General features: G+C 36.8%; 1 protein-coding gene across 1 annotated transcript in view; it reads right to left on the bottom strand.

Annotated features, from left to right (window-relative positions):
* The window catches only part of RALGAPA2 (Ral GTPase activating protein catalytic subunit alpha 2), a 136,683-nt gene that overhangs the window by 64,461 nt on the left and 45,565 nt on the right, over nt 1-26,657 (bottom strand). The window contains exons 18-33 of the mRNA XM_035565481.2: nt 26,053-26,150; nt 23,911-24,001; nt 23,570-23,746; nt 19,753-19,946; nt 19,156-19,254; nt 18,740-18,895; nt 8,685-8,813; nt 7,427-7,555; nt 6,086-6,144; nt 5,352-5,460; nt 4,678-4,788; nt 4,256-4,324; nt 3,952-4,089; nt 3,246-3,429; nt 680-1,451; nt 320-391 (exon numbers count right to left, since the gene is read on the bottom strand). Of these exons, the coding sequence (XP_035421374.1) occupies nt 320-391; nt 680-1,451; nt 3,246-3,429; nt 3,952-4,089; nt 4,256-4,324; nt 4,678-4,788; nt 5,352-5,460; nt 6,086-6,144; nt 7,427-7,555; nt 8,685-8,813; nt 18,740-18,895; nt 19,156-19,254; nt 19,753-19,946; nt 23,570-23,746; nt 23,911-24,001; nt 26,053-26,150 (2,587 nt within the window). The remainder of the gene's footprint in view (nt 1-319; nt 392-679; nt 1,452-3,245; nt 3,430-3,951; nt 4,090-4,255; nt 4,325-4,677; nt 4,789-5,351; nt 5,461-6,085; nt 6,145-7,426; nt 7,556-8,684; nt 8,814-18,739; nt 18,896-19,155; nt 19,255-19,752; nt 19,947-23,569; nt 23,747-23,910; nt 24,002-26,052; nt 26,151-26,657) is intronic.

The raw sequence follows: 26,657 nt of genomic DNA, 5'->3' as shown, positions 1-26,657 counted from the left end.
AGAGGGATCATTCTGAAGAAAAGTCTTTTGAGTGAATCAATGCAAGGTTATCAACAAATTTTGGAACTTCTTCCCTCCCCTCTCAAGTAAAGAAATCAGGAAATGGGCTGTTGTGTCTTATTGTTTGCTATTTTGAATTCTATGTATATAGTGCCATTGAAAATAGCTTCTCCATTCAGTCTATGGAACTCTTTAGAAACAAACAATCCATTTCTTATACAAATATTTGTATTGCTAGCACATGCATTTTTTTTTTGATGAGGCATTTATTCTTTAGAAACTGAGTTTATCCACAGTGTGTTTAGTAAACATTACCTACCACTGGCGAGAATCCAGATTTTTCAGTTCTCTCAGTAATTTTGAATTTTTCTTAAGAAGATGAAAGCTTTTCCTACAAATATATTTAAAAAAAAAGAGGAAGAAAAATGCAACACAGATAGACACAGTATTTTTTCATTCAAAATCCTAAGAGAAGTAATCCAACTAGCATGATTCAAACGACTACAATCAGACCCATAAGCAACTCAGATAATTTCAGACTGATGAGACTTGTTTGGATGACTGTAAGTCAAAAGAGCAGTGCTAGAGCAGGGAAGGGACAGTGGGTGGATCTTGATTTCTTTTCAAGGTCAGAAGCAGCAAGAGTACTGTAAACATGTTCTGAACCCTCTGTTCCTACCTTCTATCCCAGGAGTTCATTCCCAAATCATTTAGCAACAGCCGACAGAAATAAAAGGATGCTTGAGGTTCAGCAGGACGTGGTTCTTCTTGATGGGCCACCTTCATACTGAAGCCTGAGCTGCATTTAAAAATATAGTCTTTTTCCTGGGCACTCTGCCTCATCAGGGCTTCGGTGATTGCATTCTCTTGTTCATAGCTCATACCAAAGGGTGGTGGCGATGGCTCATTCAGCTTCCGCTGGGGATGTAAAAGGCATTCAGGACTAGTGTTACCGATCTTCTCCAGCAACTTGTCAAGAGCATCTTCTCCTTCTTCCACCTGAGAAATGTCTTTCTGGGAACTGAACTGGTGCTCAGGGTTGCCTGAAATCACAAATGAGCTCGGAGTACTCTGCCGTGGAAGGCAGCCCTCCAAAGGTCCATATAATATTCTGCCATCCCAAGAGTACTTCCCAGAGATATCTCTGACAATTACCCTCACATCTGAGGGGGCTACTGCTGGCTCAGTGTCCTTCTTCTTTTCTGCAGGGATCTGGAGGTATGATATAAGAGTACTGTCATTAAACACAAAGAGCTGCAAGTTGGGGCTCCGGAAAACTTCTGATGACAGCTCAGAGGACTCCACATAGGAGTTGTCGTGATTCTCACTAAGGAGACTGTGGAGGATGGCAGGACCTCCGCTGAGTGGGTAGTGGCTCAAGTGGTTCACCAGATGAGTCATAACCATCCGTGCCGTTAAAGGTATTAATTCTAAGTTCCTTCTTCTTTTTTCTAAAACAATCAGTAAAGAGATTACAGATCAGTAAGAGTAGGAAGAGGTAATTATAAAGAGCATCTGCAATTTTCGGAAACCTTTTGAAGCTTGCCTTAGTTGTCCTCCAAATCATTCATTTTCAGTAAATCATTTACAACCACTGCACAAGAAATTCTATGCACCACGTGTTCTATGCAATTTCTTTGCATGTTCTTTGCAATTCTATGCAAAGTCAAACCAGAGATGCAACTGAAAAACAGTGCTTCTCCATCTTTAGCAGTCATTTGAGAACAGCATCATGGAAAAGTTCATTGCATCAGATGAGAGGAGATTTTCTGGATCCACAAGCCCCTCCCACATCGCAGGCAAATACATCACAGTTATCCCATGAACCAGTGGTGCTCTAGAGTTATGCTGTGCCTCCAGTTCTCCTACTGGAATGTTATTCCAGAATTCTCTCTCTTATATCCAGAACTTTCTCATTGCCAGTCTAATTTTGTTCATATTCAGCTTAAACCAACTTTTATTTAGCTTATAGTTTTCCTCTTTCCTTGGCATTAATACTTTCAAATACACTTTCAGATAGCATGTATATCCCTTTTCAGCCTTCATTTTGCTAGACCTCAAAAGCCAAAATTCTTCAGCCCCGCCTCTTAAAAAGTCTCCTTATTCTTTACCTGAATTCCCTAGTAGTAAATCTTTGTGCCTGCTCCAGTTTGAATTAATCTTTTTTTTTCAGAAACAATTAAACCAAAGCATTTGTAGAGCACTAACACACCCGAGATGAGAAACACCTTGTTCTACCTAAAATGGCAAATGTACCTGACCACATAACTTTATCTTTCTGCTGTTCACAATATGTCCCTAATCAGCAAGAAATCTGTGTAAAATAGGTTTTTAGTTCTTTTTTTTTAAAACTGAAAACACGTATACAAAAAAACAGGAAAACAAGCTGTAGTACAGTAGTACAGTACAAAAATAGTACAGTAACAAAACCTGAAATACCTGAAAATACTATTTTAAAGCATCACTGCAAACCCAACAATAGCTCACACTACTTAATATTGCATCTTTACTTTGACTCTTCTGCAAAAATATATTAATGCATATTAATATGTTATTTATAATATATGTAATCCATTGTTTTGAAAGATTTTAACAAGTGTTTGAAATAAGTGGTCTCTAAGATAGAACACTCAAATTTAAATTACTTCATATGCTTGGATGCATACTTAAGGTGATTTTATGAAGTCTGTAACATGATGCAGCTAGATCCAAATAATCTTTTCACTTTTGACACAGGTAGCATTGTGAATCAGCAGGAACAGCATATTTATGCAGATTCATAATTTGGTTCAAATCACACATGTCCTTCCAAAATCACTCAGAATAGGCAAATCATCTGTCACAATGGAGTCATTTCTACCGAAATATTCAAAAAGGCAGCTGTATGCTTCTGAAAGAAGCTTGATCTTAGTTATTGAAATTCTCAATACCAAATTTTAAGTCATACCAAAGGCAAAAACAGATTCTCAGTCTATCCGATACCTGTGGAACTTTTACACTGTATGGCACCACAATGTCATTTTCTTTCTCCTGTGACAGTGCTAAAGAGCATTGTCAGCAAAAAAATCTCTTACAGAGGCAACAGCAATTCATAAAATAAATAAATAAATTAAAAACTTCAAGGAGTAATTGCTGCGTGCAGTAAGGATAAGCACATTTGCAAGGGAGAGATGTAACCTGGAAACTTTTGTTTCCTAGCTGCTGCATGTAGACATGCTGGTCCTCATCACTCTAAATTCTCTTACCCTCAGCAACAGTGAGCAGGTTGCCCAAATCTGTGACAGAGTGGCACTGTGCTGGCTCAGAGCTTGTGACACTTCCCAGTGGCAAGAAAGGGTCATAGTCACTAGATGAGAGATCCGCAAGACTCAGCACGTAATGGCTTTGCTGAGTATACGTACTGGAGCCATTCACACAGCAATGCAAAACCTGCGAGTAGACAAGCACAACACTGAAGGAGCAATGAAGTATACGGCAAAGTACCCACTTAAACAGCAAGGAGTGACCCACCATGATTTTACATTATGAAAACCAGCCCCTGCTACAAAAAAATCTGTCTAAATTCAGTGTTTTTAAAATAACTCTCTTTTTCATGACTTATTCTGTACTTTAACAGCTCACTTAAGGACTTATTTTGTATTTTAACACACCACTCCAAATAATTCAAATATTTCTGCTGAGATTATTTTCCCTGGCTTGTTGTTTCTCTTTTAACCACCCTCTATGTTGCACGTCTACCTCAAACAAACTGCTTTTCTTCCTTTTCAAGATCCTTCACATTGATCTTATCCTCTCAATATTTTAAATTCTTCACGTGTCCTCTGTATGACTCTGCTCACACTTCATGTTTCTCTACAGCTTGATAAAAAATGCTTCTGTGACTACCAGGATCTGTAAAAGGCATCTTTAAACATCTAGATACAATAAATCATGTGCGTTCCTCATACTCACTCTATAAATATAGTCCAGTAAAGGAGCTTTGGATGCATGTTGATCTTCAAGGACACCAGCAGACACTGGCTCCAGAAGCATTTTCATGGGTAATGCCATGCACCAATCCAACAAGCAAAGTAGCAGTGAAACTATAAACTAAACAGAAACATGTAACACAGTATTTAGGTATTATCTATCAAATTCACACAAACTTAGAGGTACATTTTTAGAAGTTTAAAATAAGCTTTTGGTTCAAAGCCACTTCTTTTAATGACTGGTTCAAACAGCACAAAGAAAGACACTGCTCACTTCAGCAACAAACCTTTTTATCTGCTTCCACAGAGGAGTACTCAGCGCTTGGCAGAAGAAATGCAATAGTGGCCACGAGGATCTATGTTAAAAGAAACAGAATTCCAGAAAGACATTTAACTTCTTTCATTACAAAGACAGAGAACTAACTTCACTTGAACAGGGCATGAAAAAGGTTAAATTCTCTTAAGAGCATCTAACTGCTTTTGTAAATAAATGTCCAAGTGAAACAAAGTTTCACTGAGCACTTTAAAAATACATGACTACAAATGAGAAATGCACACTGCTCCTAGGATTACAGCAAACCAGTCTCTTAACAATACTTGCAGAAGAAAGAAAACATTAACAGAAAGCTATGGTTCCAGAGGTTAAGTAAGGAATTAGGAGAACTTTGCACACAGTTTCCATAAAAATGTTTTAGAGAAACTGACATACTTCAGTAATTTTTCTGGACAGAGAGGATTCGTACTTCTGCAGCTTTTGCCAGTAAGAAACTAGCAGTTGAAGAACATCACAGGCTACCTGAGCTACCAATTTATTAGGAAACTGTAAAAGAAAAAAGGTAATTAAAAACCAAATAAAATATTTAGCTATCATACAATACAATTAGTTTTTCTACTTCTTAAATAATTTTACATCTATAAAAACAGTAAAAAATGTTAATGCCACAAAATCACACAGTCAGCATTAGGAAACAGCAGACAACATTATTGACATAATCCTAGTTTGGTCCACTGTGGTAGGGGTCTTTAGGTGCATAATCACATCTTATTTTTGCAAATATTTTGCACTTTTATATAGGATGTCACCTTGCCCCCACTGAAGAACTATGCATATACTCCTTGGCAACTTCATAGGAGCCATAAGAATCTGAACCACGCTCACTGGAGATAATGAGCTACTAATTACATGTAAAGGCTCAGAACCAGAAGGTATCTTTTAGAAGATGACCGATGTCATATCACTAATACTATGGAAAGACTCCCAAGCAACTTCTTGTCAGTGCTTTAAGCAATGAAAAGAAAAACCAGCACACTGTACTCCATATAACCAGCAACTGTTTCAAAAAATAAAATGTCTATCAGTTACAGAGACCACCGCAGTACTACCTTTAGTGTCACACCTATGACATTGATTGCTTCCTTCACTTGGGGGTGATTTGTACACTGCGTTAGTTCTTCACATATCCAAACTCCAAGGCCACAAATGGCTACACATCTTTTTTAAAAGAAAAAAAAAAGTCAGAAGTTTTAAAAGTATCTTGTCTTCGTCTACACTTCATTCTTTCCAAATTTGCACTTTGGAAGGTAACCACTCCTCCACCAGACAGCAGCTATCACTGTACGGTAACACTAGACAGCTATTAATAAAGAGTCTCAAAGGAACTTGTCAATGACTTTTCATCAGTCAAACAAAAAAGTTAGAAATAAACCAGCTAGTCCAGAACTGCAAAGATGTGGTTTCTTCCAAATTTACTTTTAAGTAAATTCAAACAGAGCAGAATTTCGTAATTTCTAGGCATTTAACCACGGCATATACCATCTTTGGAAACCAGGAATATTCCTTGAAATCAAAGAAAATAAAAGCAGGCCCTGTAAAAACAAAAAGCAAACAGGGAGGAAAAAAAGCAATAAATGAAGATGTGCTCTCTTCTCCCTCACACAGTAGGTCTACCTCTTCACAGCACAGAGTAGACCTCATCTCAATGCCAAAGTAAGGAACTCAACTCAACAGGGTCAAAAAAATAAGGCAGGAGTAACAAATCATCTGTACAAACACAGAAAAATATGTAGGGAGAAAGATTTTCCAATTTTCCCATTTTTAACTTTACTCAATATTTTACCTTGCAGCTTCACTTGGCTCCTCTGTAGCATTCTTCAATAAAATATTTATGAGGTAACACTAAAACGATAAAATAAATCAGAGTAAGTGTCCTTTTCATACATGCGTTTTATTTAAAGTTGTTTAATTTTGACATATTTGTAAATGAAATGAGCTTTAAATCTCAGTCTATTCTTAAAGGACTTTAACTACATTTTTTTTTTTACTATTCTTACTACAATTTTATTTCATCAAAAGAGGATTACTTACTGATTACACTTCAAGTATACAGACCCTTGCAGATAAAACTAACCAACCCAAAATCATGTACAGGCAGCAAGGTGGAAATCAATCCATTTTCAGAGTTGGCAGGTGTTTACTATGAGTGTTCAGCACTTGATAATACAAACTATGGTGTACAAACTTTAAGCAAGTTAGATTTTGACCAAAAAAATTCAACACCTTTTTTGATACAGAAAAAAAGACTTCTAAAATCTAGCCTGCTTTAACACTCCTCTGATGAGACTCTGGGGTGTGATAAAGAAATCGAGAATGAAAGCATAGCGTGTTAAAGGTTTGGCATTCTGTCCATTTTTACATTCTAAAATCACACAAGGAATTCAGAGATTCCTCCCCAGTTTTACCTAATTTTCCACAGTGGATCAGCATGGTGTCTCAAGTTCATTGAGGAGCAATAGAGGTTTGTACAAGGGCAACCATCCGAGCAGGTTTCGCCAGCTAGTGACGCTCTAGGTCACGCTTGTTGGGGTCTTGGTGAGAGGGTGTGCATGTGTGATTTTTCTTTTCAGTATTATTTTTTAAGGTCATTAAATTACGAAGTTTTCCACTGAGCAAAATAATTAATGTTGCAGGGTATTTCACTGAAGTTAACTCCTGGGGAAAGACCATTCCTGTTAAGCTAATGGTTCTGTGTAAGAGTGGAATCTACTTAGCATGTTACTGTAATACCAGTAAGGCAGAAACTGTCTCCCCTCATGCACACCCCACATCTTTTAGAGGACAACCTAATATACATAGATGCAATGAATGGGCGCTTTAAATAATACCACCTCCACTATTTAATGAATTGACGTGACAGGCATCCGGCTGGAAAACATAGCATTTGATCATAGCCAGTCCACTCTCCTTGAAAATAAAACGTAATTTGTACTATCTAAGCTTTGCTGATTTTATGGTGCACGTTAGGCAAAGCAGTGCTTATCAGGTAAGTACATATAATATGTGCAGTTGTGGGATTTTGATGAGAAGGAGGGATTTATTATTTAAACAAAAAGTGTACAGTAAAAATTAAGTGATTAAATAATAAAGATATGTTAGACTTACTAATTAAATGTGGCTTTACCTTTACATCTGCACTTCCCGCGATGATCTCACCAGCTTCTGAAATGGGCCGCAAGAGTGGGATTTCTTGGTAGATATTTGGAAAGCAAACAAGAGAACCAAGGATGGTATGAGCTTCTGAACGGGGAGCCTAATGAAAGGAAAAGTAAACAAAAATATTTTCTTCATCAAGTTATGAAAATAACATAAGCTGTGAGGCTAGCGTATATTATTGCAAATACTAAAAGTGCTGTATTCACAATACAATGCAGAAAGTGTCCTGAGGAACATGTCCCGAGTAGCTTTTCCTTTAGAACTACTGCAAAATCAGCATTAAAGCAGTGACTAGCAAACGTTTGTTTGTCTGTGCTTTTTGCTGCTGTGTTTTTCTTTTTTCTGGTGCAGAACTCCTCCATCAGTGTGGATCTGGCACTGCTCATGCTTTTTTCGTAACACTGAAAATACACTGCACACTGTTTTATGCTTATAGGAGAAAAGAAAGGTGTTTTGCGGGTTTTTTTTTAAAACTCTTTCCATGGAAAGTCAAGCTTTCACTTCTTATTAGCATTTTAAGATTTATCAGAGATCAGGCTGATCAGCTTTTTCAGAGATGCCAGAAAATTAATGTCTGTATGCGCTGAGGGACAATGCAACCAGACTCGCTGTTTTGCTTCTGCTGAAAGCTGAGAGATCTGTGTCGCCGTGCACCACCGTCTGCTCAGAAGCACAGACGTCATGAGCAGCAATAAAAACATGTGGCCAGAATAGACCAAAAGGTCTCCCCTAAACTGCGGTTCCAACGCTTTCCTGTTTTTTTTCCAGGACTGTCATATTGTTACCCTTATTTTGGCATCCACCATCAATTTGCTGTTTCATTTTCCTTCATTAATTTAATGGTTTAGAATCCCATTTCTGTTAGTGTTGATACTTAGTAAAACGTTCTGCATTACCAAACAAGTTCCATACTTTCAATCAGTGAAATGAGCTCAGTGAAAAATGCTAACAAGATTCTGAAACCCAAGTCCTGCTTGTAGCGCACAAACACATGGCAGCATTGGTGAGGATATGATTTCTCACACTTTGGCCTTTTCATGAAACACCTCTGCAATACTAGTATGTCACCTTATCCCCCAGTTTCACACATCAGCTGCCATGGTATCTGCCCCAAGAGCCCCATTTCACCTTGCACTAACGAGCCCACACCTGTTAGAGTGGAGACATCCCAAGCTTGTTAGCGAGCAGGCTCCCGTGGGCCGGGCACAGGGCATTGCCATACTCACCTCCAGCATGTCTGCACTCAGCACTCGGGCTGCCGCTGTAATGAAGTCTCCTATCAGCATCGTAAAGCCAGGTAGGCCCAGGAAGAAAAACCAAGGTGGGCAATGCTTTATGACAGTATTCAAGATATCCTGAAAAATGAAGATAAGTTACCTGTTTGAGTAAAAAGGTGAGGAAAAAAAAAACAACAACAAAACAACAACGGGAGAGTTTGAGAGGATTTAACTTTGTAATTCACCAGTTCCCCACTCATCAAAGTGATGTTTGCCAGAGCCACACGTGGTGTTGTCACATAAAAACTGCTGCTTTCTTCTGCAGGTACATTTAGTAAGAAAAGGGCATTTTGTATTTCAGTGACATTTGTACTCTTAAATTCCTATTAAAAAAACCAAACACCCACATCTCTTCATGTCTAAGTGTAAAATAACTGTTTGCTTGTGAAACAAGACTTTGGATAAAGCAAGACATCCAAATTGTTAATCAACTTAAGATGAAGTTTTACACCATCCCAAATGAGGTATCTCCTAAAACAGTATTACTCAGAATTCTGTAGCCATAACAATAATGAAATGACACAAATTACTGTCGCCTTTCACCCAAAGGAGCTTGAAGCAGTACCTGACAGCAGGTAGCTTACACCTGTTAGGCTGCTCTAGCACATACAGGATTTTTCAACTACACTGGCCTGGTTGAGAAACAGTGATGTCAAATGCAAGAAGTGGTTGCACTCAGCACAGTAACAAAGATAAACCTATAGTAACTAGATTGTTACCATTCACTATTCTAAATAATTAAATAGCATGTACAGATAAGCCTTTGGGGGAAAAAAAGATTAAAGACTTTTTGCTGAACTTTTAAAGAAAGTTTTCTTACTATTTTTAAGAGGTTGCACTGTACTTGTAAGACTAGACCACCAGCCACAGCTTTGCTCTCATAATCACCCCATGACACAGACCATATTTGAGACAAGCATTTCAAATTTAATCCTTCCTCATGTTTCAATTCTTCACAGTCTCTTCAAATCAGAGAAAAGTTCCTGTATTTAAGTTAAGATTTTCTTTCTAGGACATTTCAGGAGGCTTATAATTAGGTTCAAAAGCTAAATTATCCTTACCTAGAGCATTACGTTTGCAGAAGAACATGCTAAAGACTTTATTTCTGTATTGGGTAGAAAATTATTTTTCTTCTCAGTAAAACTTCAAAGAAAAATTGTGAAGGAAAACAATTATCAGTGTCCACCTTTACTGCTTTTATGATGTGTGAAAGATGGTTTGAATGTAAATTTTAGTCCGCAAATATGTCTTTATGCTCAATTTCTACATCAGAAGCTAGAGAAGTTAAACTGATTTTTCTCTGTTTGCAGATATGCTTTAGCCACACTGGTATTTTCTCAATGCACTGCTCAACACCTGGGCAAAACCTGTTTACTGTTCTACTGAAGTATTTACAGCAGTAACATCCTACAAAATAACAGTGTTATATGTTTAAAATATTAGCAGATAAATATTCGTTTTTAAGGTAGTACCAGATAATGCTTCCACTTTCCTGAATAAGCTAGAATGCCACTCGAGTTAATGTTTAAACTAGTTTTAATCACTTCCTTTGATACATTTCAAAGTCAATATCAGTCAATGCAAACATTCAAAAAGAAAGAACAGATGGATGCAGCAGCTCATAAAGTGGGTGGTAAACTCACGCTCCAAGCAGAACAAAAGACCCACCTTTTCATAATTAAGGGGCTGATTAACGCACCTCACTCCTCGCAGCACAACGCACCTGTAATTACGAATGGAGCCAGGTACTGAGATGTGTTTGGTCTCTGAATAATTGGGCATCAAACTATAGAGCAGCAGATGGGAGTACACTTCTGTTGACATATGCCACGATAAAAGAGCCTGTGCTAACCTGGCTTAAAAGGTAACAGAACATAGGAAGTACAAAGACCTGCTACAAACAACTGTGTTAACTCCTGTCCTCGCTCCATCAATCCCATCTGTTAAATACCACTGTAACGATCGCCCTGCATCATCAGCTCTTAGCCACGGTCATTGAACAGAACTCTTAGGAAATTAGGATCAAAAAATGTAATTGTAGAACTGTTGTTTTAACACCCTAATACCTGTGAACTTAAAGCACAGCATAAATAATGCAATTTTCACATATGCTGTGACAACACATTCACTACAAAAAGCTGTTAGAGTTCCATTGCATGGATCTATTTGCTGTTTATGAGATGTACAACCACTAAAAAATATATTTTTCATAGTTAGAAGGCAAAAACCTTTGGAAAGTTCCTTTTTGGAAAGCTAATGAAACAATCCTCAGCTTTTCTTTTTTGTTACGTAGCTGTGAAATACAGACCTTCTGGCACAGATCATATGCAGCACTGATACAACAGACTCAGAACCATCGAAAGTTAGCACTGTGCACAAACAGCCTGCTTGTGTTCACCCTAGCTTTCCATTAGTTTCCAGTGCCATTTTTCACCTCAGGCACTTCATTCAGTATTAGTTTGTGACAGTTTTAGTGACTTGATTTAAATTAGTACAGGACAGAATACATCCTGAACATCATCTTGCTCTACTAGAGCTTATTGCAAACAGAACAGATTGGAAAGAAATCACACCCCAGGAAGGCGTTTGCAGGTAAAATTTGACAATTTTTCTACTGTTTCCCAGATAGCACACTTTCATGCACAACACAGCTAACAACAAAAGCACGACTTCACGTAGTAATTCAGTAGCATTGCAAACTTATCAAAAGATTCAGGTTTATGAGAAAGTGGCCCAGTGAGAACATACGTCCTATCAGTGATATTGCAAAAATCAGGTAATTCAAACATAGGCAAGTTGTTTCCTTCCCTTCAAAGCACTGTTCTATAAATGTAAACTGTGTTCAGCAGCTTACAGCCTAGTAAATGAATCACTTTAATTGAATGCTATGTACACAGTAACTGGAAAAACACAAGCAATAAGAAAAACATATGGTGATGGCAATAGAAATTGGTTTACTCATTCTGTACAGTGTTGTTTCTTTACTTCTTTCATAATTGACCTTTAGAATGATAAATGTGTAAAATAATTTTGGTTTATTATGGCTCCAAACCTTTCAGCAATTACACAGAATGAAAATTTAAAAGGAAGTATTCATTCTGGAAGCATTTCAATTGTTTACATAATTGCACAGCTATAATTTAGTGTTCATGTTGTTAAAGAAAAGTGGAAAAAAAAGTACCATTATGGACTATTTCAATTCAAAATGATGCTCTGTAGTGTTAAAAATGGGGAGGAGGGGAGAGAAGGGGGCAATCACACACACATCTGTCTCAAATGGATTAACCCTATAAAAGGCATAATATTTCAGTATAGGGTAATCTAGTAATCCAAATAATATGGTCATAAACATCCAGTGAGTAAGTGAAAAAAAAAAGTTATCCAAGTTCACTGAAAGGTCAATTACAAAAATATTCTTCACCTAATTTTTGTTCAAGGTTTTGCAGATTACAGGTGTAACAAAATAGCCTGCCATCTGCCTTCCTCACAATTCCATTTGTCCCTCAACAGGAACAACATGGGTTTTTTACTTAAAGTTCACTCTGTTCTTCCCCGAGACATACCTCATTTGGGGCTGCAGTTTACAGCACAGAGAAGATTATTAACTTAAACAGGACGTAAGTGGTAAATCCTTCATTTTCTTTTTTTTATTTTAAAGGAACAAATGATTCCATTTACTTATTCCAAGCTCTCCTAGCTGGCATTACATTTTAGGTAAGAGTTAACTTGTCAAAAATTAAGTTCCGATAAAAACTTCTGAAGAATTTTGACACACTCGGAAAGCACAGGACTGCTTGTAAGAAAATCTATTTCAATCTGTCATTCAAACCTAACCTCCAAAAAAGTTATCTTTGCTGAAGTATCTTGTGATTAGATGCAACAGAGAGAGAGATTAAAAACCAGAATAACATGTTGGATTTGGAAAACAGATGACAGACAGATTACTGCATAAATTACCTGCTGGTAATTGTTCCTTCCCCCCAAACTACATTAGAAAGCTCTTTTAAAGGTGCGTTTGTAACATAAAAACAACCTTTGTGCTCATACAGAGAGGTGCCCAGATGCCTTATTAACAGAGATCAGACAAACACCCTAAGTGAACAGAATTTTTGAAATTTCTCCCATTTTAAAGTATGTTTGATATTTCTATTGCCTACTGCCTGAAATGAGACAGCTTTGTGTTGGCAGACAGACTTCTCCCGAACACCTGTGGCAGGACCACTGGGGAGTCTGGCGGCGAGATGCCAGCACATGGTGCCAACCCACCCGCAGTGCTGGGGTGACCCCCTCATGGGGAAGGTAGCTTAGGGACAGGATGGTGAGCAGGCATTTGTTAGAAGGGGACACAGCTCCTACAGTTGGCATTACCTGGTTCTGCCCTTCTTCCAGTCAATCCTAGCAGCTATTTTTCCCCAGCACTGCCAGTGTATCCTCGTGGTGTGGGTGAGCAGAGGGGCATGCAGCATCTTCTGAGAGAACTGCTCACCCAGTACAGAGCAGGTAAATTTTCTGCAGAAAGGGGGGTGTGGGGGAGACTACAGAGGGAGAAAATTGAGGTAGCTACATGAAGAAGGTCACAGCAAACTAGAATATGTGACTCTAAGCCTTATTATCTAAAGACTACATTATGATTTTATTTTTTTTTATGAGAGAAATGTAAATATGTGCTATGGTTTCTGAAATGTTGTATAACCAAGGGTCCTCATGTGAAACACTATCAGGCAGAAATCTAGGCAAGAGGTACTTATCTCACCACATACACGAGGGAAGCTCCCATCTACAGTGCCTTTGGAAGACAATGCCCCACGCAGCTACCACACATCCCAGTGCACAGCACCAGTGACCTCGCAGCCACGAGTTGAACAGCGCTCCTTGTTGCAGAGTAAGAACTTAACAGAAAGATATAAAAGCTTACAAGCAACTATATTACAAAATGTTCCATATTATAAATCAGCAATCATACACAAAGCCACCATCTTGCCATACTCTGCAATTCTACATAAGCTTACTTTGTACCTGACAAAGTTTTCTTTCTGCAGTAAGCAACAGTATATTTTAAACAAATTAAGAGGCTTATAGACAAGCATAACATATATTAATATATCATTATCACTACTGGTAAAGTATTAAATCTAGCTTCTTATACTACTAAAAGGACCGAGCTAAAAACGTGGCTGTTAACTTTTCTATCTTCAGCTGCACTGCATGCTGTGGGCTTATGCTGTTCTGCATAGCAAAATAAGCCCAGTCTCTGTGTGCTGAAATTCAATCACCAGGGACATCTGTCAACTCATTTGGACCTGGGCCTTTTTCCCCCCATATTTAAAGTTAGTACTGCATTTAATATCATTAAACAACAAAAAAGCCCGTAGTGCAGTCTTTAGCTGTCCTTTTCAGAGAATCTCTGAAGTATGTATTTTTTATTATGTTTCTTAGTATTTCTTTATGAAGTAGCCTGTTCCAAAAATATGCTGGCAAGCCAGTATAATTGCAGATTTACTGAACCTAATTGTTGAAACTCCCTTCAAAAGCCAGGAATATAACTATCCTGTCAGCTCACTTTTCAGATAACAATCTCTAACACTACTGGCCAAAAATGCAGTGGCATATGTTGTCAATAGCTTACGGCAAGTGTGTTAACTGATGCCAAAGCCCTGGTAGCAGGGTGAGACTCTCCCCAAAAATGACACAAAAGAGCTGGCAATTCCAAAACTTGCAAAATTTTGAAAAACTGCCTCTTCTTGTACAGAGGTAAGCACTGAACTTTCACAGCATCTCTTCTCAAAATAAGAGTGCAAATTTAGACAGAAAGAAGAGTGTGATAAAAATCCACATAAGTTTTGGGGAAAAAATATTGTAAATACCAAAAGTTGTAGGAATTAGAATTATCTCAATAGTCGTTTTTCTGAAAAGGGGGCTGAGTAGCATTAGTAGAATTTTGGAATAGAGTTTTAGGGTGTTTTTTTTTTCCAGAAAAAATAGGGAAGCTATAAAACAAGGATAAGCTTACATACTTTTTCAAGTTCATGATGCAAAAATTACTGCTACAGTAAGCAGCCAATAGAAATAATAAAATACATTTCTTTTCTACACTTAGACATTTGTGCATTGCAATATTAGAATTCAGTTAAAATTTAAAAGCTGTACGTATCATCCAAATCAAAAGATATGAATTCTTACAATCGCTGCAAGTGGGGGCTTTTCAACCCTTAAACTGACACAGTTATGCCCACCCAAGCTGCAACAGGCTGTCCTGTGGAATCCTCTAAAAATCTCTTCCCAAGAACATGCCATGATTCTCCGTAGTCTAAACTAGGAGCTAGAGCAAATGCAGGTGACACCACAGGATGGCTTTCCTGAAGCTGCAAACTGAATGATACAGTAAAGAAATGGATGTTGCTGGGAAAGACCTAGGCATTCCTGTAACCATTGCTGCCTGGCTGAGGAGATACCAGAAGAAATACTGGATAGAAAAAGTCTGTCCTGCACAGGTGTGATGGACTAGAAAGACCCTGAAGGCATTTGAAGGCTGATAGACCTCAGTGATTTAAAGGGCAAAAGGACTGAAGTTAATGTAAGCAGTACCTCCTGCATCCCATCTGAGCGATTCCTGATGCATTGTCTTCTTAGGATTTTCAGTCAAGCTTTGAATGCAAGTGGAAACACTGCCTTTGCTACCAGGTGAAGATAGTGTATAAAAAACAAAACCATGCTCTAATTCACTTTCCTCTGTACTAGTGAGGGAGGGGAGGTGGAGAACCTGAATGAACTTTGTTCATAAAAAGCAGTGGGAAAATCTGAACTCACTAGAGCATCAGAGAAATGCCCACTGACTCGAGTGGTACAGGAGCAGAATTGTTATTGCACAGTCGCCTGTGCCCTGGGTTCAGGGCACTTGGCACGCTGGAAGTAGCTGCGGCGCCAGGCTGTGACTTCCTTCTCCCACCTGAAAAGGTGATGCAATTGTTGCAGAGAATTGTACACTTCTTCAAGCGGAGATGTTTGTTGTTTTGACACTTAGACATGGACAAATTAGACATGGCTTAGCTACAACACTAACTCCTTTCTCACCTGCTGAACTAATTGCTAAATCTTGAACTCAGAGTACCATGGGAGTTTTTTATAAAATATATCTTTACATTGCTCTTTTATATGCTCCAGGAGACAAGTCTTCAAAACTAGGTTGCACTTTGCATGAATAACAAACAGTCTGACCGTAATCAAAGATGTATTATTTTGTTTTTTACCATTACCAAAACCTAGACAATACAGCAGTAATTTTGTATACTCATATCCTCAAGAGAGGAGTGAAACACAATTGAGTAATTTAGAGTAACAGGTAATGGAAACAGTGCATACATTAGAGCAGGAGGTCTGCATTCTCCCAAGTCTAGGAGAAACCTTTTTCACCTATCCAGATAGCTACATATATCTGGACATGTATCTACTGAAATAAATACAACTACTATCTGCTCAGAAAGTCCAATTAGTGTCTTTGGTAAGGTATTTATCTTTATATTGAAGTCCGGCTTTCATTAAAATTAATTGTATAACTGCACTTTGCTCATGTAATACAAGATTTGTGGATTATTTTTTTCTAAGAGAAATACATTTCAAAAAGAAACATTTCTGATGCTAAAATACTGATAATTATATTCGTGTTATACGGTTTCTGACCATAACTTTACTAAATTATGTAGCCACATAAAAGGCTCATCTAAAACAACCAATGTGATTTCCTGGAGCTGGTCTACCTTTGTGTTGCTTCTCTCCATTAATTTTTAAAATTGTACTGGTTACATACATAGAATGAAAATTCCCCCATGAGAAAAATCCCCTTCTCCTTTTTTCTGTTAATGTTCCATAAAAGTGAGAAAGATATGCTTATGCTTAGGAAAAAAAAAAAATCTCACAAAGCAGATTGCTCTTTCTTTCCACTACAAGATCTCCGATTTCCAGCCCCTTCACGCAAACGAGATCAGATTTCCCCCACACCTGGGTAGTTTAATCTTTTGGCGGCAAGGTAAAAGGCTGGTGAAATACCTTGCCTGTGCCATCAATCTACCTGTGGGAGAAAAACTCTGTGTTCAATCATTTGGGTACCAGATGGCACCTAGCGTAAGTAACTCCCTGGCCCCACCAAAATAATTGAAAAGTACATCCATGACCCATATTAACAGATCCCAGTTATTCTGCCTCAAACAATACATTCCTGCAATTGTATTTATTGCAGGTGTTACCTTCAGCATGCAAAATACTGAGCTAGTCTAAACACCCATTGAGTAATGTGATGCTAATCAAACTGCAAATACGGAAATAGGTATAAGGAACCAGCTTTGCATCAACATGTTGCATGAGAATTGAAGCTCCAAAACACCGTGAGTTAACATCTCACATCATCTAGTATCATAGCAAAGGAAAGCAAAACTGGAAGTACAGTAACACAAGAGAAAACTTGCGGTCAAGTGTGCCACCAAGAGGCAACAAAAGCAGAACCAAGAGAGCCAAGGAAGAAAAAAAGAGCAGCATCAGTGTGCAAAATATCTGGGAAACCCTGGAATGATCTGTACTGCCTTCACCAGCCAGTCTTCACTTCTTGATCTTAGTGTCTGCATTGCTAATTTGCACACAGACTGAAATATGAAGTGCAACAAAGCAATAGGCTTAAAATCAGTGGAGCTGTTATTAACACCAAAACACAATGAACAGTGAGAAACACAGCTCATCAAGAACCAATACCAGGTTTTTAAAATCACCAAGTTTCTATGTAAGAAACTCTTTTCCAGGATTTTTCTCCAGTATCATAAGTAGCACACCAGGACAATTAACAGAAAAGCTTTGCCCCAAACCAGCTGTAGGAGTCATATGACCTAATCAGCTCTCTTCCAAAAAAGAGAGCATGCTGTGAGTCTGTGTAAAGAAAAAAACAAGTTATCCTAAATGTATGCCTTAACTTTTGAAGGTGAGAACACAGGAAGATGTTTTTGCATGTATCATAATATTAGTGTTTTGCTTTTAGGAAGTATAGATCAAAGAATATTCTGCTATTAATAGTTTTTCTTCTTCCATACCTACAGAAGCACTTGAGAGCAGGTGGAAAGCTTGCAGAGAATGCACGGCAGATGGTTTTCTTTCCTTTATTTTTGCAAAACAGGGACACATGAAGTTTCCAAGTGCAGGGTTATGCAGGCCAGCACAGAGAGAGGGACTGAGTTGCTGACTACAGCAAGGCACCCACATCCAAGGTGTAAGCAGCATGTTGCATGCTGGTAAAGCTAAACGCAGCTTCACAACGTTTAAAACAATGCACCAGTAACCCAGCACTAGTTAAGCAAAAGGACAGGCCTTCTTGGGGATTACAGGAGTAGTAAAGATTGGTAACAACTAGCATAACCAAATCTGTGCAAGTCTGTTCCCTCTGGCTTGATAAAGGCACTAGAAGTGACTCCCTGAAGCAGCAAATACCAATACAGATTTTACAGAGAGGTCCATGTGCCCTCTGCTGGTACCTGCGGCGCAGCTCTCACCATTGTATACATCAGAGTATTTTTTTAAGGATGAAAACACACTGTTACAGCTATAAAAACACAGGCATGTTTTTAGAATGTCTCTATTTTGCTGAGAGTATTTCTTATAGTTCTTATGCATATTTAGCTGCTTCTGTGGTCCAATAATCCTTTTACATCTTGACAGATGAAGTTTTTTCCTCATCTCCCACCAACTACGTTATTGGTCAGGCCAAACCATGGCATATAAACCCAGAAATGGCATTTATTCACAGACACAGAATGTTTTGACAGCAGTTCTTGGCTAGAGTGATAAGATAACCTGAAGAGTACGGAGAAAGTTCAGACTACGTGATCTAAAGAGAGGAACAGACTAGGCTATACATGGATAATTTCATACAACTGTATTTCTTTCTGTTTCTTCAAAAATTAAACTAAAAACATTTCCATCAGCATATGGAAAAAAAATGCAATTTTTTTTTTAAAGAAGGCTTTTACCTGGTCTTCACTTGTTAAGCCAAGGTGCATCACAAAATAAAAATGAACTAGGAAATCAGAATTTGGCAGAACATCTTGACGCCTAGTCATCATAGCACAGATCAGCCTGTACGCCTGAAGTTTGCCTTCCTTATACTCATTTGGCAGGGTGGTTGCCTAAAAAGAGCAAAAGCCTTGTTTTACTACATTTTTCCTAGTAGTCAGCTAATACAAAATCGTTATTTTCAGCAGATTTTCCATAAAGCAAATCTATTGTATTTATTAAAATAGACTTGAGTCCAAATGTCCTCTGGAAGATATCTGTTGTCTTAGAAAGCAGTGATTGTGACAATTATGAATAATGCAACTGAACATACACAAATTTAATATTGATACAGAAAAAAAACACTAACGTGAAAATTTTAGAAATAACTTACCTTGAATAACCATGATGCAAATATTCTGAGAGGAGGAATTAAGACAGGAGGAGAGGGAGTCGACTGATTATCCATACTTATAGCAAGGTTGTCCCTTATCTGGTGTGTTTAAAGGATGAGAGTTAATAAGCACAATAGCTTACTTTATTAATGTTATTTATTTCATATTATTATTTTTCTATTTTATCTTATTTTACCTCAAGGCGCTATACCCTGTGCTACCCAGACAGTTCCTCCTTAAGCTAAGACCTCCAGAAAAACATGTTCTATAGTGCCATATAGCCTAACCAAATATTATCATTTTAGGTTGTACCATCTCTTTTACACTTAACACAACGTTTGCAATATTCTATTCTATACCTCTGTTTTCTTTGCTACCGTTTCATCATGCCATGTAAATTAACTAATCTAAATTCTCATGATTAAACAGGAATATTTTTTACTCAGGATAGCTACTAGAAATCAAACAAAATCTGACAAAACTTATGACAGAATCCTCCAAATATCATGCTTGTGTTCCAGATGCTAATCCTAAACTAAACTTAAGCATCATTTTTACAGAAAAAAAAAATTATATGAAAGCTTGATATACTATACCTTTGCAAGTTTATACCACAGCTCATAGAGATACCCAAAAACTTTTGCATGAATTTTAGGTGACTGTATATTGTTCACATCTCCAAGAATTCCCAAGATCCTCCTCCATAGCACAGCAGCAGAATCAGGATGCCAACCGATGAGGCTTCCACCGGCAATTATACTGCAGTCATCAGCAAGATATTCACTGCTGTCTGTAAATTTTAAAATGCTCAACTTCACTGAATTAGAAATGCAGTGTACAATATAAATTGAGTCAAAAAAAAGTAATTCTGAACATTTCTGATGGGATCTCACCAAATATAAACACTAAGCAAATACAGTGACTTGGAAATTACAAGCAAACATCAGAAAAACATAAAGCATTAGGCTGGATAATAATTTTAAAACATCAATCACTTTTGCAAGAGTATCATAGCAGTTCTACAACTGGTACGAAAATTATGTCTATACCTAAAATCCCTATATAATAGTTTCCTTGTTTTCCCTTTTTTTTTTTTTTTAATAAATCAAACCATTCTCTTCTAGAAATCATGAAAGCCTACAATTCCTCAGTGTTTGTATCTTGGGGTTTTACATAGATAACAAGAATATTATTCAAGAATGAAGCTTAATATTATATAAAGCAATTCAGTGACGCATATCTAAAAGCCAATTATATAAAACATATACGAAGTCAACAAGTGAGATTAATTTTTCCTATGTGATGACCTTGGGTTGTGAAGAGAGTTTCTCTTTCACAACGAAGTAGTCTCTAAGCAAAACTCTTACGGGTTAGGGAATTGCATTTCCCTACTGACACAAGGAAAAGACACATCAACTTTTAGCCAGAAAAGATAAAGAGCAAAGATTTATATTTTAATATAAACAGGAACTTTAGAGTAGAGATACCTGAAAGCTTTGGTCTCAAGAAACAGAACATACATAATTGTCATAAATAATTTGTCACTGAGTCGCATCAATTTCTAAAGAGTATGCCTAAAAACGTTTTATGACAGAAGTACCAAAAACTTAAAATGTTCATTGTGAAGTTTGGAAAGTTTACTACCATGCAAAAAGATCAGAGTTGTGGATTTATTTATAAAAGGACACTTTGGCCTTCCTGGGTAAGCATACTCACAAATTAGAGGGGAAAAAAACAACACAGAAAAATAGTGAAGGCATATTGCCACTCCTGCAGGCCGTAGGCACAAGTAGACTTTCTTGATGATGATGTACCTGCACGAGATGCTGCCTCCATGCATCGCACATTGCAGAAAAACATAATGATCACCTTCATAGACTAAACGCAGAAACTGTTAAGACCTATTACTCCTTATAATTTTTTTTCATCTCAGAAGTGGTCTCTCCCACTAAGTCATCTCCCTCTTCTACATTACTCAAGGGAGCACATGGTTCAAAGCAAAAACTGGCAAGAAAACACAAGCTAAAGGGCCTTCCGTATAGAGACAACCCAACTATAGATCAGTTTTATATCAGACAGACTGCCCTCACTCAAGGCTTTTTTAGCAGGAAGGCAAATGCAGTTAAATGTACTCTGTACATGTCTGAAACTCATATACTCTGAAGATTTATTCAATCAATAACTGGCTTTTACAGGTAGCGTTTCCATTGCTAAGTGTCTTTTCTCTTTTAAGATCACACAGTATAAAATTATCTGGAAATGCAACTGAACAAAGGGACTAAAACCAATGCACTACAAGTGATGAAGTGTATGCTCAGGCACACAGAAGCAGTTCCTGAGAAAGCAGCATACAAACCGAGAAGGAAGACAGGGATTTGTGCAGATGGGCAGGATAATGGAATTAATAATGCCTAAATAGTAGATGAAGAAATCCATACTGAAGTGTAAATTTTAATGACAAAAACTGATACACTGTCTTCTATTAGACCAAGGAAAGCTATGTAGCAGCCTGTCTACAGGCAGAATCAGTCCAGAATGGTACCCTCCAGTGCTCAGCACCCAATGTTTTGAGGAAAGGTGCAGGAAACCTCTATGTCGGCAGACAGAGATAACTTGCACCCTTCCAGGTTCCAAAAATAAAAGCCATTTTAGAAGTCATATTTATCCTCGCTTTATTTCTTTTAAAGCTTTGGGGATTTTTTTCCTTTTTTGCCTTTTTGTTTTGTTTGTTGCAACATTATGAATTCCCAAAGTGTTAAAATGGATGTTATTTTTTAAGTGTGTTAGAATGCTCTTTAACAGAGAAGATCATCTCTCATCAGAGAATTTCATGCATCTGTGCTGTTCAGGTGATAGCATTACACTATTTTTTGCCTTACACTGTGGAGTTTTCGACAGCAAAACAAAGTTTTTTATTTTAGAAAGCCTCCAAATCTGAAGACCAAATATGTATTTTGTTGGAAAAGAAAATTAAACACCCAAATGAATCCAAGTAACCATATGACATATCAAAATCCTGAAGGCTCAGCTTGTGACATAATTTTACTAGAACAGTAGACATTGTTCACAAGTGAAAGATGAGCAAGGGGCTCCGATCCTTCCTGCATTCTCCATGTAACAACCATGCAGCAAACAGTAGCAGCTCTGACTCAGATAAGCTGCTGAAAGGAACAACGTGAAGGTGTTCTCTGACTGTGTGGATGTACAGTGAGCAAGAAGAGGGCTGTGTTCACCATACGGATAACTTAGATTTTCTAACATGCCAGTCAGAAATAAGCTGCACACTGTCTTGTATGCAGCCACCCAGTGTGAGCGGACACACAGACAAACAACTTGGACAAGAACCAGAAAAGCAGTAAGAGCATGCCAGATCTATTGGGTAATTAAACATTTGTTACCACACTACCCTTTTAGTCCACATTACCTTTCAGATTATTTTATATAGCTCATTCTGTTTGTAAACACAAAAGAGCAATGTCTTGTATCACAGACAAAGCAATGAATTTACCATACATAACAATCCTTGCCAGGTACTGTATTACTTACTACCTTTTATACAATGGTAATCTGAACTATGGAAAAAGGTGCACTGGTTCATTAAACTAGCAGTATTTTAAAGAAAAAGTGATCATGAAAAAAATACCCTTGAAACTATACAGCTCATGAGTAAAAACAGCTGATAAGATAGTTTCACATGTTACAGTATTAAGTTATTGAAGTAAAAACCCTGACTCACATGTTGCATATTAGATGGGAAGGTACCTGGCTAAGAATCAAAATATTTCAGTAGATATAAGTATTGGATATGTCCAAGATACTATAATTGAAATTAAAAGGCAAAAGAGCTTTACTTCTATATTAACTTTTCTGAGAATGCTACTTATCAGATTCTACTGGAATATAAGCAATGCACACTCTGAAGTATAAATAAGGAGGGTAACAGGATTAAGATGAGAAAAGTTGTTATGAATCAATCAGTTATTTCCCATCAGTCAATATATACAGTAAGGAACTCCCTGCACTTTCTTAGGCAATTCTGCTATGAAATAAAATCTATTAACTTAATAGAAATTTAATTAATTCCTTTTACTTGAACACTAGTGCAGGCTAAGAGAGCACAAATGATCAACTATCACATCTCTGCTGATTAGCAGTAATTTGACATAGCAAGCAATGCAATCATTTTCATTTGTGTTTTCATTTTCTGGATTAGAATGTATTGACATCTATGTCACCTTCATTCTGATTATACAAATTCCTTAAACTCTGGCCATTTAAATCTCTTTTTTGACATAACAAAAGCTTGGTGACATGCCTAAAGGAACATACTTTTTAATATGCAAACTGAACTTTATGAACTGCCTTTTGAGATAAAAATCTAAAATAGTAAATATATTTTCTGGACTAGAGTACCTGTTAAATTTGCATTATCTGCAGGACTAAGCTGAAGCCAGTGAGGTGCATCAGTATCCACACAAACATCTGTTGATGCATTAACTTCATGGTCTTCTTCAGAAGCTTGCCAGGGGATGAGTGCAATCTCTACTTCATTATTATACCCAATGGATGTGTCACTGCTAACACTTTCACCTAAAGCAAGCAGAGGATTAAAAAAGATCTCAGATCCTATTTTTAAAAATTGCATTAGCAAAACCTGGTGAGGAAAGTGCCTAATATATCTGTAACAAGACAAAATTATCACACTGATTTAAATTGCTAAGCTTAAGAAAAATACTGTATTTCTTGGAACTCACTTTTTTCTCTCTCCCTATGGTTTCCATGTGTTTGTTGCAAGTCTGCTTTCAAATCTAATTCAGCTGTACTACTGCTCCTTTGTACTAGTACCTTCAGAGAAAAAAATAGTATTAATCTGAGTTTATTAATTACATTTTTGAGAACTACATATTCTTGCAAATTCAATACACAACCACACATATACAGAAAGTTACTAAAAGTTAATCATAACTGAGTCAAGATATTTTAATTTATACCTGGACTACCAAATATCTTTAGATGTCTTAAGGACACCATCATGTTTTCAGTTTCTATTTCTCCTCCCTTTCTTAAACTCAGTCTACCTACTAAGAGGCACGACTTTCTTCTGATGTTTTTCCACAAAGCTGAAACCATTCAAAACTTTCAAAAGTATCAAAAAACCTTTCAGGAAGAAATTGGTAGTCATCTCTTATGTTGATGCATTACTTTGTTGCAAAACAACCCATTCGAAAGCACCTAATCTTTTGTTTACCTTTTTTTTTTTTTTTTCCAAATGGATTTATAGCCTACTTGCTGAAAAACGTTCAGGCAATTTTCTGCTTCTAGATGATACTCCTCTGTCCCTAAGCGTAATTGCTTTGCTTTACATCTGGTAGATCACCTTCAAATTCACATTTCTTGCATTCCCGTGTCATCTATATTAGCAAAACTTAGATTAGTAGTATTATTTTAGATTATTTTAGATTAGTAGTATTATTTTTAAATTATTTTTATTATTTAAATTATTTTATTATTTATTTATTATTTAAATTATTTGTTTTTAAATAATATTAATAATAATTATTATTGATAATAATTATTTATTTTTAAATTATTATTTATTTATTATTATTTTTAAATAAATTTCTTATTTCTTCTGATTTGCTGTCCAGACCATTAATCCATTTTCTTTCTCCATATATCTGAGAAAGTAAATTATTGCCACCAAAGACATAACTAACTCACAGAAACGATTATTATTGTATTAATGAAGGCTGTAGGTTTGTTTTGTTTTGCTTTGAGCTGGGCATCATTCAATCATTCCCAAGAAAGAAATGCTTCCTCGTGCTGCCTGATACACTGCAGAATCATTTCTCCTCCCTGGCAAATCTAGCTTTTGGTGATTAGTGATGACAATATGCAATTGTGTTGTGATATTAAGTCAAATTGGTCCACATAGAACATTAGCAACTTATGTTGTATATACATGGTCAAACCTCAGCTTCCACTTGCAAAAGATGGTGAAACTGCAATGTGTTTGACAGCCCCAGCAGCATGTGCTTGTAAATATTTTATAATACATGCCACAAGAATAGAATGGGGAGACAGATTAATTTTTAATTCTCCACAATTACTGAACCTATTCCTCTCCCTCTCCCCTCACCTCCAGCACATGTAGTCCACTAGATTTTCCTTCCCATTTTAAGGCACTTTGTTATTCCTGACGTGATTAATGAAAGCACTTCCCAGAAAAAGCCTTGTCTCTCCAGAGCAAAGTACTAACAGTACTTTAAGTCCAGATATATGGGAGAGCCACGGACCAGAGATGAGATTCGTCTTGAAGTCCTCCATGTTGCATTGCATTATACTTCCATAAAGATGAAGTCATTTATTATTTCTACTGCTTGTTCCAAAGTTGCATTAAAAATTTACAAAGCTTGCCTGTCCTAATGTTAACTTATACAAATAATCTGCAATAAATAGCTAGTGCTACAAATTGTGCTGAAGGAAATTATTTTCCTCAATACTTCAAACCATCAAACATTTATTCCACTCTAGTGTAGCTCTATAAAAGCCATGAATTATTTACCAAAAAAAATGGTGAACTTGTTTATAATTAATAAAGGAAAGCAAAGAAGTCTTTTATAAGAATAGCATATAGCCAATTACATAAAATTGTGTTGGCAACTTACAGTATCAGAAGTCACAGAACAAGCATACCAAATAGCATAATGAACAGCTACAGTTTAATCCCAGATCCTATATTGGAAATGTGACTAATGAATTTTCATACTTTCCCGTTGCTAGTTTCAAAATACTAAGAAAAATCTGATTAGAAATAAAACATTTTGTTTATCAATAAAACATTTGTTTTATTTAAAACATGGTATCGTCAATAATCACTCTCTATTTTGCCTTACATGCTCAGCTTCATGTTCTTTCTTCATATATTCCTTATTTTCCTGAACCGATTTGGAGTCTGAAGAAGATAAATTATGAGAACTTCCAGCCTTCTTACCTAGAAATTTTAGAAGGTAAAAAAGAAGCATAGAAATTTGTGGGATGAAAGTGCATAGCAAATTGCAGGAAAAATTCAGTTACATTTACTTACATACTTTTTATATTTGCAGGTGAGTGAAGTAATATAACATATACTACATAATTTTCATGGCTTAATCAATAAGATGGAACACGTGACGTTTTAAAAATCCTTCATAAGTATAACCCACTTACACAATCAGAACAGAAGTAGAACTGTTAACTCAAATACACAAAATGTAAATGTGAATCAGATAAACAAACATAAAGAGTTACACTGAAAATGCATGCTTTTAATAAAGCCCTGCTTTATTAAAGGTTGTGCTCTGCATTCGTAGTCCACAGTTTCTTAAAAACAGTTTTTACAATATGATACCAACAATAGATTTACTAAGAAAATGGGATAAAAAACATTTTAGAACCATGGCTGGAAAACAAAGAAGATAACAGCAGCATCTGTGAAGCTCGACAAGTCTCGGCACTTTTT

The sequence above is a fragment of the Cygnus atratus genome, chromosome 3, assembly GCF_013377495.2.
Source record: "Cygnus atratus isolate AKBS03 ecotype Queensland, Australia chromosome 3, CAtr_DNAZoo_HiC_assembly, whole genome shotgun sequence".
NCBI classification, from domain to species: Eukaryota; Metazoa; Chordata; class Aves; order Anseriformes; family Anatidae; genus Cygnus; species Cygnus atratus.
This window is presented reverse-complemented; position numbering and strand designations above follow the sequence as displayed.